This window comes from Cibotium barometz, chromosome 56, assembly GCF_041138505.1.
Source record: "Cibotium barometz isolate CiBa-2024 chromosome 56, ASM4113850v1, whole genome shotgun sequence".
Taxonomy (NCBI): Eukaryota; Viridiplantae; Streptophyta; class Polypodiopsida; order Cyatheales; family Cibotiaceae; genus Cibotium; species Cibotium barometz.
In genome coordinates, this window is record NC_141101.1 from 35,303,981 (window position 1) to 35,317,084 (window position 13,104).

The 13,104-nt window shown below is 42.9% G+C and overlaps 1 protein-coding gene across 2 annotated transcripts; it reads right to left on the reverse strand.

The window, feature by feature from the left end:
- Window positions 1-7,766: 7,766 nt before the first annotated feature.
- Window positions 7,767-9,872, reverse strand: LOC147607155 (uncharacterized). 2 transcript variants are annotated; one of them, XM_086791419.1, is made up of 3 exons: window positions 9,616-9,872; window positions 8,773-9,220; window positions 7,767-8,047 (listed from the first exon to the last, which is right to left on the reverse strand). In XM_086791419.1, the coding sequence occupies exons 1-2, from the start codon at window positions 9,780-9,782 to the stop codon at window positions 8,779-8,781; spliced, it is 609 nt and encodes a 202-aa protein (XP_086647545.1). In that variant the 5' UTR covers window positions 9,783-9,872; the 3' UTR covers window positions 7,767-8,047; window positions 8,773-8,778. The 2 variants fall into 2 exon arrangements, with proteins under 2 accessions (XP_086647545.1, XP_086647543.1); XM_086791417.1 differs by lacking the exon at window positions 7,767-8,047 and having other exon boundaries at window positions 8,715-9,220; window positions 9,616-9,871.
- Window positions 9,873-13,104: the final 3,232 nt, after the last annotated feature.

Genomic DNA, 13,104 nt, shown 5'->3' on the forward strand with positions numbered 1-13,104 from the left:
AGGACTGTACTTGCAGTCATACCAGCCTGTGCTGCCTGAAAACTGCAGCTACAGCCGCCTGCAACAGTCTGTACCTGCTCCACAACCGCCGCCTAAGCCTGCAACAGTACCTGCTGTCGTACAGGACTGTACGGGCAGTTTCCACAGTGCTATATGGCCTGTTCTAGCACACAGTAATCAGCAGCCAGACTTCTCTGCAGCAGCCGACTAGTCCCACGTTTCTTCTCCACGCTTCCTTCTTGCACGATTCCCAAAAGCTAGAGAGAGAGAGAGAGAGAAGTGAGAGAGGCATGCACTCCAAAAGTGGAGTTGCCCCCTTTCCATACTTGTCCTAGGGCCCCAACTTTAATAATTATTAAAGTTCCCTAGGGGCAACCTTCAATAAAACATTAAGATATTAATGTTTTAGTTCCCCCCTTCACACTTGGAAATGTCCACACATCATTATCTCTGTCCGGGCACCCCAAATGTGAATCATTTAATATTTTGACTCAGCAACCACCATGCCCACACTTGTGCTGTTCCATTTTCACAGGGCCATGACATACCCCCCTCTTGAAAAATGGCAAGCGTCCTCGATTGCATTCTGGTGATACAGCAAAATATCCAAAGTGAAATATACAATATGGCAAGATTAGCGTCCCAATCTCTCGAAGCCATGCACATGTATCAACATTCACTGCAAACCAATGGTGTAGTAGTAGTCCAAGTTGTATACCACTGTGAACCATACACAACCACAATATCCCATGTGACTAGCACACATATATCATAGAAGTACAATAAACAGATGTACTGTCAGCCATCAGTACCTTCGGGTGAGATGAAAACTGCACCAAGCGACCTCTAGATGTCATCTGAGCTTGTCTGTATCAAGGGAGTGGAGGTGCTACCCCCCTCTTGAGCATCAGGTAATGCTCCAGACCCATGCTCTGCTGAACCTGAATGAGCCACAACAAGAGTCGGCTCTAACTCAAAGGCATCGAGATAAAGCTGCAAAACCTGAGGTGAATCTGTTAAGTCACCTTCCTCCATCCACTTCGCATCCATCGGTGAATAGTTCTTGAACTTCACAAGATAGCGACGGGAAACTTTACCTCGTACCTTTCTTTCCTTATGTGCAAGTATCTGCTCTGGAATAAGAACCTCATCAAGTTCCTCAGCTTCCGGCTGAGCCTCATCTGATACATCCTCAGGCACATCCCCACGGAAAGGTCTAAGGAGACTCACGTGAAAAGCATTGTGAATCCTCCAGTGATCTGGTAGCTTCAAACGATAGGCTACCTCACCAATCTTTTCCAATACCTGAAAAGGCCCATAATAACGCATACTCAACTTAGGGAATAAGCGCTCTTTACCCTTCATCTTCTTGAGTCTAGCCTTTTCAAAGCGCAAAAGAACCCAATCACCCAATGCAAACTCTAAAGCACGTCTGTGACGGTCTACGGCTTTCTTTTGTTTCTGCTGAGTTTTCTGGAGTGCCAACTTAACTCTCCGATAAGCTTCATCTATATTTTCCACATACTGATCAGCCTCAAAAATTTTATCCTTTGTATGCAAAATGGGTGGTACCTTCTTCCCTCCTTCCACAATCTCAAAAGGCGCCTTGCCTGTCGAGGTATGGACAGTGTTGTTATATGCAAACTCCACCAAAGGAAGATACTATTCCCATTGTTGCTTGTGCTCAGACACATAACATTTGAGAAGATCTAACACTATAGAGTTAGCCTCTTCTGACTGACCATCTGTTTGTGGATGAAATGATGATGAAAACTTGAGAGTTGTACCCATGTTGTCAAACAACCCTCTCCAGAACAAACTCGTCATCCGTGGATCACGGTCACTAATGATAGACGTAGGCAAGCCATGATACTTGAAGATGTTCGCCATGAACAACTTCACCATATGATCCACTTTGATCGTCTTACGCACGGGAATGAAATGAGCCTACTTACTGAACCTGCATATGATAGTCCAAATGCCATCATTGCCCGTTTGTGTCCGTGGAAGATCAAATATAAAATCCATGGCAATGCTCTCCCAAGGTCTATCTGGAATAGGTAAAGACTGTAATAACCCTGGTGCCTTTTGACGGTCAAACTTTACCTTCTAACATACGATGCATTGCCTCACAAAGACATCAACATCTCTTCTCAAGGTTGGCCAATAAAAGAAAGTCTCCACTGCTTTTACCGTGGCGTCAATACCTCTATGACCTGCATACGGTGGAGCATGACTTTCAATCATAACCTTGAGTCGCAATGGCCTGGTAACACACAGTCTGCCATGCATCAATAAAAATCCATCTCTGAGAGTGTAATGCTCATGCCGCTGACCCTCAGACATCTGATCATATAACCTGCCAAAGTCCTCATCATGGGCATACTGCTCTTTCATTTCATCAAGCTCATGATAATAAGCAAGTGAAACTGCGGAGACCTATGGCTTGCGTGACAAAGCATCTGCCACTACATTCTTTTTGCCTTCCACATGCACAATCTGAAAGTGAAACATAGACAAAAAGTTTGCCCAACGCATATGCTTCTCTGAAAGCTTAGTTTGCGTGAGGAAATAACGCAAGGTCTGATGATCTGTCTGCACAGTGAAATCAGCCCCAAGCAAGTAGTGTTCCCATGTAGAAAGAGCGTGAATTACAGCCAACATCTCTTTCTCATAAACCTGTAAATGCTTCTCGGCATCTTGCAATATTCTACTCTCATAGGCTATCACATGTCCCTCCTGCATGAGAACTGTCCCAATGCTACTTCCGCATGCATCACACTGGACAACAAAAGCCTTTCGGATGTCCGGTAACACCAAGACTGGATCCGAAGTAAGCTTTTCTTTGAGCTTTTTGAAAGCTGTAATCTCCCGATCAGCCCATCTAAACGGAGTTGCCTTCTTTGTCAAGGCATGAAGAGGCGAAGCAATTTCAGCAAAGTACCGTATGTAACGCCTGTAATAGGAACACAATCCTAGAAAGCTGCGTATATCATGCACGGTCCTCAAATCTAACCAATTAAGAATTGCTTCCACCTTTGCTGGATCCATACGGACTCCATGCTTAGACACAATATGCCCCAAGAAATGTATCTCTTGCAAAAAGAACTTACTCTTTTTGCCATTAACAACCAACCTATGGTTTCTGAGTTCTGCAAACACAATGGTCAAATGCCTTCTATGTTCTTCCTCAATTTGTGAATGCACTATCATATCATCAAAGAATGTGCCCACAAATGCTCTATGAGGCCTGAAAATCATGTCCATCATTCTATTAGATGTGGCAGGTGCATTTGTCAAACCAAAGCGCATAACCAAGAACTCATACAACCCAAACGTGGTTCGGAATGCTGTCTTATGCACATCCTCGGGTCTAATACGTATCTGATGATACCCGCTTTTCAAGTCAATGCGACTAAAGACTGTGGAGCCCTGTAAGCGGTCCAAAATGTCATCGATCCTCGGTACGGGGAATCGATTCTTGATGGTGTTCTTGTTCAGCGCCCTGTAGTCAATACACATGTGCCAAGAACCATCCTTCTTTTGCACTAAGAGTACAGGTGAGCAAAAGGGTGATGAGCTAGGCTGTATCAACCCTTTATTCAAAAGCTCCTCCACCTGACTCATAATCTCTTCTTGTTGGGCTGCACTAACACGGTACGGCGGTCTATTCGGTGGAGTACTACCAAGAATTAGATCAATGGCATGATCTTCTGGCCTCTCAGGAGGAAGTTCTCCTGGCAATGACTCGGAAAAACAATCTTGGAACCCACATAAGAAATCAGTCCTGTCCTTATCTAACCTAGACAAATTAGACTTAGACTCATCATCTTGTGCATCCTTTACATAAATCAAGTACGCGGAAAGATGCTTTTTCATTACTGATGAAATTGCCAAAGCAGATACAATAGGAACAGATTCCCCTTTAAGTTTCACATCCAATACATGTTCTTTCTCTCTATGAGTCAGAGTGATTTTCCTATTATATGTATCCACCACCGCATGTACTCTGTGGCACCATGGCATCCCCAACAAAACATCACAGCCATCAAGTGGCATGATGAAGAACTCGTCGCTGTCCACATAACCCTGCAAATGAAGCCTGAGCTTCCCAATGATAGGAGTAACGGGTTCTGCATACCCTGGACAAGCCATGTTAGCCTCATATAACGGCCCCATCTCCTCTGCACGGATCCCCAATCGGCCAACCAAATCTGGTAAAATGAAGTTGGCTCTAGCACCTGTGTCAAAGAATATCAAGGCATTTTGATCTCTCACTTTGCCCCATGCCCTGCACAACTCTGTCTCTTCACCACCTGGCTGTTCCCCCACAAGATCAAGAACTAACCCTACAGAAGGTTTTGGTTTCTTTGACTTGGGCTCTCCGTTATTGTCAGAGTCCTTTTGGGACTTTCTCTTGGGACAATTAAATGACATATGTCCCTCCTCAGTACAGTAAAAACATTTCCGAGCATCTCTCAAAGCCTGTCTTTCCTCAGAAGTTCTCTTGGGCATTGGCAACTTCTTATACCGTGTCTCTGAAGACCCTTTAGCATCACGTGAGGCATGCCCAGATTTTTCAGCTTTCTTGCTCAAGTTCCTACTGCCTTTAAACCCAGATGATCCTCCAGTGAGTAACGCATTAGCTGTCATAGCATTTTCAATCATCTCTGACATGTTCGTTACTCGAGTCTTCATACAATAATCTCGCACCTCTTTGGGCAGCCCACAACAATACTTCTCTACCTGCTCAGACAAAGGCACTGCACGGTAAGAAGTCACTGGACGTAAAGCTTCCCAAAACTTCTTGTTATAATCTTCCAAATTTTCACACTTTGAAGCATCCAACTTGTGCCATGCAGTCATAACATCCACCTCAAATGTAGATGTGAGCCATACGGAAGAGAAAACCTGTTTAAATTGTACCCAAGTAGTGGGTGCTATGCCCTGCAAAAGAAGAGTAGACCACCACTGCAAAGCATTTCCTTTGAGAAAAGTGGCAGCTTTCCTCACCTTGGAGGACTCTGTGTAATTCCCACCAGAAAAAGCAGCATCAAACTGCTGTAAAAAGGTAAGTGCTTTTAATTTATCTTTGGCTCCACTGAATGTATCAAACTTCACAGCAGCTCCCCCTTCCTTATAATCCTTCGCCTTTCCCATAGGCGTCTTTACCAAGTACATCTTCTGGCTGTGTTACATCCTCATAATGCTCATCATCTGCAGCCTGTTCTCCTGCAAAAATATCCTCAGATACATTCCTCTCAGGAGAGGTCTCTTGCTCTTCCTCTTCATGATAAAAGTACTCATCTTCTGTATCAGACATGTTGCTGAATTTTTCAGCGATGACTTTCCTCGAGGCAACCACGAGCTCACCCCCTTAAGAAAGTTGATGATTGGTCCCGGCAACGGAACCTTGAAACCGGCCTCTGGTATAAACCAAAGTGCGGTGGACTAGCAATCACCCTTCCACTTGTAGTCTAGATATGAAAACAAAAATGATTGGAGCTAGAGTGCCCCAAATCTAAAAATCAAACAACACCTGTTGGCCCCAAAGCTTGGTGCCCCTTGCGGTATTTCTTTATTCAATTTCAAAAATATGTAAGGCTGAGTACACCAAAACCAGCCAAGAGAATACACTTGTATGTCCAATCTGGCAGCCCACAATACCTCTTAGCACAGAGGATTCACACACAGATCTGTGTCTCAAAGCAACACTCTGTGCTCCCCTCTGATCAGCCAAGACCATTCAACAGGATAACCTTGAACATACATCTGGCATATCTCATGCACATGATTCCACAACTCAACACAAGCATACATTCACTGTCCAATCTCTCTGTTTCCACCCTTTTCAATCTGCCATACCCCTCCTCTCACAAGGGGCCAGATAGCACAAATCTGCACAGCAGACATAAGCTATTGGAAAGAAAAATAGATGAACAAATTCAGAGCTTACCAAAATCAGCTCGTGGATCTACACCGGAGGAAGTAACTGTACCAGTCTGTACTTGCAGACACTTGTTTCAACAATTCTGCTTCACACGTGTGGGTGTACCTATCCGTACCTTCCTCCCTGCATACACCTCAGTGCTGTACCTGTCTGTACAGGCCAAAAAAACAACACTGTACCTGACTGTACAGCTTGTACCAGCAGTCCACATGGCACTGTACTTGCATGTGCTGCCTGAAAACAGTCTTTGTACTCGACTGTACCTGCTCAGCCAGTCAGCGCCGCCAGTTCCAGTTCTGTCCAGCACCTGTCCAGCGCCTGCTCTGTCCGTACAGTGTACCAGCAGTAGTACAAGACTGTACTTGCAGTCGTACCAACTTGTGCTGCCTGAAAACTGCAGCTGCAGCCGCCTGCAACAGTCTGTACCTGCTCCACAACCGCCGCCTAAGCCTGCAACAGTACCTGCTGTCGTACAGGACTGTACGGGCAGTTTCCACAGTGCTGTACGGCCTGTTCTAGCACACAGTAATCAGCAGCCAAACTTCTCTACAGCAGCCGACTAGTCCCACGTTTCTTCTCCACGCTTCCTTCTTGCACGATTCCCAAAAGCTAGAGAGAGAGAGAGAGAAGTGAGAGAGGCATGCACTCCAAAAGTGGAGTTGCCCCCTCTCCATACTTGTCCTAGGGCCCCAACTTTAATAATTATTAAAGTTCCCTAGGGGCCACTAAGGCCTAGGGGCAACCTTCAATAAAACATTAAGATATTAATGTTTTAGTTCCCCCCTTCACACTTGGAAATGTCCACACATCATTATCTCTGTCCGGGCACCCCAAATGTGAATCATTTAATATTTTGACTCAGCAACCACCATGCCCACACTTGTGCTGTTCCATTTTCACAGGGCCATGACACTTTTGCCCTCCTTTCTTCTCAAAAAATCCAAAGCATCATAATTAAATGACATCAGGAAATGATAAACCGGTAATGATGCTTCAAATTTGATTTGATAAACTTTGTGATATATTCTACTTTGTGCATCTTGACACTTCAAGATCACCTCCACGTAAACAACACTGCTTGAAAGTGCCCACTATATCATACTCATTATCAACAAAAATATCACCCTCAGCTTTATCAGAACAATTTTTGCACGTATGACTTTTTGTACAACATGCCTTGTTGAAGTTGCAAGAATAGACACTGTGGCTACTCATTAAAGACTAGCCTTTAGCTAAGATATATTTCAAGAAGATGATAACGATCTATCAATCAATCCCACATAACTGTACGTTTGTCTATTGATGTGTGTTTACTGCCTCACGAAACTGTTTTACAATTTCTTATCCCGTGTAGACCAAGTGGATTCTACTTCAGAACAAAAATGACTCCATTGCCATCCTCTAACATCTTCTACGCTCTGAATCCATGCAACAGACATGCAACCTTTGTAGATACAAACCTGTCACAATCTCCATCTTGGTTCTCTTTCTCCATCAAAGAGTTCCTGGCTAACACTTTCTCTGACAATGTGCTAATGATGCTAGGCTTGAAAGATTGGACACAACAGCACTAACCTACTTTAGGATCCTCACCAGCACTCTCAAGTGCAGCATTACCAATGCTCAATCCCTTTTGTGCCTTGTGTCTAAAGCCTCCATCTTGAAGGAAGCCTTTTTCAGCTATTCACATCTTCCTTCAAAAGGTGACTCAACCTCGCTTAGGTGCCTTGGCAAAGGAGTGCAACAAGTCTGGCTTCTCTTCAGCACATACAGTAGCCCTCTCCAAGCAGCCAGTGAGAGAAGGTGCAACTCGAAATGGCACAAACAATCTAAGATTCCATCAAAATCTCAAGCAAAGTGTTGCTATCACGCTAAAGTTTCCTTCACAATACCAGGAGAAGATCAAAGAATCTTCATTACCACCGATCCTGAATTCCAGCAAGATGGCATACATCACCTTCAAGACTAATAGGGCACATTTCATTCAGAGGCCAACAGAGTGCAGGCAATTGTTTCTGATTTAAAAACTGAGACCATTGTCCCAAAGTCTTCAAACGACTGCTTGGAGGCCCTCTTCTCAGACTAGGCCCTTCAACACTGCCAAAAGTAAAGTATTGTGAGCTACTACAGGCAGACTTTAGCAAGATCAATCACACCAAGCATGCCAGAGAGGCTTAGCCATCTGAAACCAAAGGACGGTACTCATCAAGACATCTGTCGCTAACACCCTACCTATGAAATTCTAGCAGTCCCTCTGACCTCAGTTAACATAATCTATAGCACTTAAGCCTCATTTGCCATGGATCAAGAAATTCGTAAAATCTTGACCTTTTGGGAGACCAAAGCTTTTACACAAGCCCCAAAGCAATAGTTAATAGTCTTTCTCTTGGATGTTGAGAAGACTTATAACATTATCAATTAGGCCCTCTGGTGGTAAGGGGGGCTGGGGGGGCTTCTTCCCTAGATGAATCACAGGGGTCACAACACTGTACTCCTTAATCACACAGCAGGATTTTGGTCCCGAAGATAAGAGAGTGTTCGCCATTTTTCAAGCAGTTAGCCATGATTGCCCATTGGTTCAAAGCCCTGTGAACGAGGCTTGCGCCCAATTGCAAATCTAACACCCTATGCTCCTTGGAAAATTCAATGCTTCCCAAGAAAGCTGGAGTGAGTTCATAGAAAATTAATTCAAAATTAAGCAAATAGTGAGAAAAACAACAAATCTACGGGCAAATTGTTGAAGGATAGCAAATGAAAAATCACATACACAAATCATATGATAACTCTTTTCATAAAACTTAATTGGACATGGAAAGACAAACCTTGATTTAGGTTGCCTGTAGAATATCTTTACACATCTTGACATGCCACACACCGTCTTCCAAGAATTGCCCCCTCCTGCTCTCAATCCCAGAACCTTCTATATCGTCAAGGTTGACAATATCTTCATTCCCATTTTGCAAATCATCATGTTCAACAACATCCATCATAAGTCGGTATCCAAACTTCTCATACACAACTTTTTTGTCTGCCTGAGAATGCAGGACACACTGAGTCATTCCCATGCTTTTAGCAACGCTTTCAGCTACAGAAACCAATCGCCTTGCAATCCCTTGATGCCTGTGTGGCTTCATAACAGCAACTCGACCCAGTCTGACAACAGTAGAGTTGGGTAATGGCTCTAAACGAAGTGTGCCGACAGGTACGGAACGACCCCCCCATGCAGGGGACACATAATAAGCCAAAAGATGAACGCACGTCTCATCTACCCTGTTCAACAGTTTCAAGGTTACAGTCAGGAAATCATCTGCTTTCATAATGGTCTACGGTTAGGCTGGTTACACAACATTCCCCGCTGGGAGTTGCATGGGCAAGATTGGCCATCCTTCCCTGACAAGGGATTGGCCTTGATGGGCATCTGCTAACGGCAGGGGCAGCCCACCTTAGAGACAAGAAATTTACACTCTTGCAGCAGTAATCAGCAGCAAAAGGAAATCTGCCATGTTCCTCCAACAAGCTTAGGTTATAGCACTTCAAGAACTTACACATTTGCTAAGGTTATAACTTGCAGTTGAGGTTTGTTGATAGTCTTTCCTGTTGTAACTTGTTAACAAGTGGTTATAAATGCCTGTTAAACTTGGGCTTGAGAGGGTGGGTCCACTTACTTGTCGAACTCGACCTCGGGTGCAAAGCCCTGCTCGGCCACGAAGACGTTGTAGCGGATGGTGCAGGCATCATGGAAGGCGAGACTGTCGCGCGCTGCGTAGAAGCTCTTGATCTCCAGGTGGCTCGACGCCGGCAGGATGCTCATGGGATCCGAACCCCGACTCATTTCCGTCCGCCTTCCCCCCGGCGCCCGCAACAAACACCACCTCCTCCTCCCCCTCCCCCTCAGAGTGTGATTCCTTCCCCAAACACAGGCTGCTTTCTTTTTGCCCTTTTTTCTAGACCCTAAACAACCTTTACACGTGGCAGGGCTAGAAGACGAAGTTGACAGTATCAGAGCTCTCTCTCGTTATTCTAACGTCCTCTCGAGTTTCTCTCTTCTTTCTTCCATACATCTATCTATACAGGATTAAGGAGAACCCCACCTCCCTCCACTTGGGCAAAGGAGGTGGGGCTATTTCAAAATACCTCGTCCTCCTGCAAACGTTCACGCTTGCATTTGATACCCGCTCCTCCAGCACGTCCAGGTCCAATCAGTTTCAGTCGTCTGCTGTTCCACGCTTTTGAGTCGCCCTCGAGCTCCACACAGTGCAGGTACGTTTCTCCACTGAGTAGAGGCTACGTTCGAAGGTTCCCATCCGTGTCCATTGTAAGCAAAGAGCCAAAATGAACGTTATGATGTTGTAAAGCTAGATGTTTCCGAGTTGATCGAATTGGACAAAGATGGATTGAGCGGGGAGGGTCATAGTCGGAGCTTCTGTTGAGGAGGACCAGGCTGTCGGTATTCAGATGTCCATCACTGTCTAGCCCATCGACTTCCCAGATGCGATCAGTACTTATGTCGTCAGCTTGCAGTTCCATGAGGGGCAGACATGATGCAAGAAACATTTCACAACAGCACGGACACGGTCCCATGGGCGGCCAGAAATGACGCATGAACCATGCCAAGAGGAGGAGGAACACCCGGCGATCAAGGATCCCATCATGTTGGCCCGGTACTTCAACATGGGCGGCAGGACGGTGAAGCCTGCCCCGCAGCAAATGCACCCCGCAGAGCAGAGAGGGGAGAGGGAGGGGAGCGGGTGTTGGAAAAAAGAGGAGTGGGTGTCGGAGAAAAACCTGCACAAAAAACACACAAATTAGTCCTTTGTTGTAAACACCATGCAACACACACACACACACACGATTAATTCGGACAAAGTGTATACAAGATAAAGGGTGAGTGTAGAATGATTCGTTTTGTTTTAAATAAAAGATTTATTTATATATAATATACATATTCCTATTCCTATTTAAAGGGTGAGTGTAGAATGATTCGTTTTGTTTTAAATAAAAGATTTATTTATATATAATATACATATTCCTATTCTAGAAGATGAAGGGAGAGTGTAGAATGATTTGTTTATGTATATGTAAATATATATATATATACAGAGAGAGAGAGAGAGAGACTCTCTCTCTCTCTCTCTCTTTTATATATATATATATATATATATATATATATATATATATATATATATATAGAGAGAGAGAGAGAGAGAGAGAGAGAGAGAGAGAGAGAGAGAGGATAAAATGATTTTAGATTTTTTAAATAAAAAATAATTTATTTTGTTATATATATATATATATATATAGAGAGAGAGAGAGAGAGAGAGAGAGAGAGAGAGAGAGAAAGTGTAGAATAATTTGAGTTTTTTAATTAAAAAAATGATTGAGAAAAAGTGGTTGCATTTTGGCTAGCCTTCAGATTTTTCAAAATTTTAGTTATTCTCAGGCACCTCAGTCTGCCAGCTTTGAGCTCCACGTGGTCGTGCCTTTGCCTCCTCGAGCTCCTCGACTGCCTTTGCCTCCTCGAAGTGCTTCATTGCTCAAGGTCTTTTATTTTGCTCAAGGTCATTTTATATATACAAAATGTATTATATAAACAAAGTGTATACAAGATAAAGGGAGAGTGTAGAATGATTCGTTTTGTTTTAAATTTGCACATCAATAAAAAAACATTATCATATCTAGCGACCTATAATTACTAATTAAGGTCCAATTGTATACATGAGTGTTGTAATGAATTGTTTATAATTAATGATTCAACCTAATATAAACATCAATTCAAAACCTTCCTAAAGTTAAAGACTGATGACTTTTGATTAATGTTTGATAAAGATTTGGATTGTTTTGTTTTAAATAAAAGATTTATTTATATAGAATATATTTAGAGAGAGAGAGGACTACCTAAAGATTTCAAACAAAATGTATTATATATATTTATCTATATCTATACAAGATTAACCACAACTCCCCCTCCCTCCACGTGGCCAGCCAAAAGCGGGGTTAATTCAAAAGGAGGATTAATTTAATAAGTAAGCAATGCCATGTTCGGCTTGGTTTTATAATTTGACAGTAGGAGGCAGAAGAAGGTTTTAAAACGCACACAAAAATGCGCTGCAAACCAAAACTGATACTGCGCTGTTACCTTGAACTCGATGCATTCATGGATGGGAGAGGAGGCTATTCATGAACGGCTTGATGTCAACGGTGCGACCAACGACAGCCCCTTCGCCATGGCCAGAAGGAAACAATCGATCACTGTCTTGGTTTTTGTTGTGATACCTGAGAAGCCCATGGGACCAAATCCCTTCTGCATTGACGGCTATTAATTGATCCCGCGACGTGCATGATGATCGGCGTGTATGTTAAAAGACTTCTTGGTGTTGGTGACCCAGAGAGCATTGCCCCTTATACCTCTTATACTCGAATTATTGACATGAACGCCTTCAAGAAATTCTTTGTATTTAAAAAATCGAGGATGTATGTAAAACTTTATGTAAGTCGATGAAATTGTAAGCTCCTTTTGTTTAACTCACATGATATTTTACATATTCCTAGGTGAATCCCTTGGGCCCGGACTCTCATCCATCTTTTTAAATGAGTTTCCTAAAAGCTAAAATTAGGTGAACCGCCTTCAGACATATATAGATATATATACAAATACATATACATATATATATATGTATATGCATATACATATACATATACATATACAAATATGTATACATACATATATGTATGTATATACATATACATATAGATACATATACATATACATCATGTGGATACCTTTTTACCATTCATTCACTTGAGCGTAGTTGGGTCTTAATCTATTCTACGTATGTGTGATTTAGTTTGTGATTCACCGTTTGGATTATTTTCATAATCCATAATTTCTTCTAGATTAAATAAAATTTAAAAAATATTTCATTAATATATTTCTTAATGATGTATAGTATGGATAACGAAGGGGAAATTGTGAGGTGTTCGATGGACGTTGAGGATAGAAGCCATCGTGCAGAGTATTCAAGACCTCAACAATCTGAGGTAAGAGAAGATAATGAGAAGACTCAACGAATAATGCATGCTTTTAAGCAATGCCAAAGGAAACTAAAAACCTCTACTAAGTGCGTGCGACGTAACCATGGTAAGAAGACTCGAAA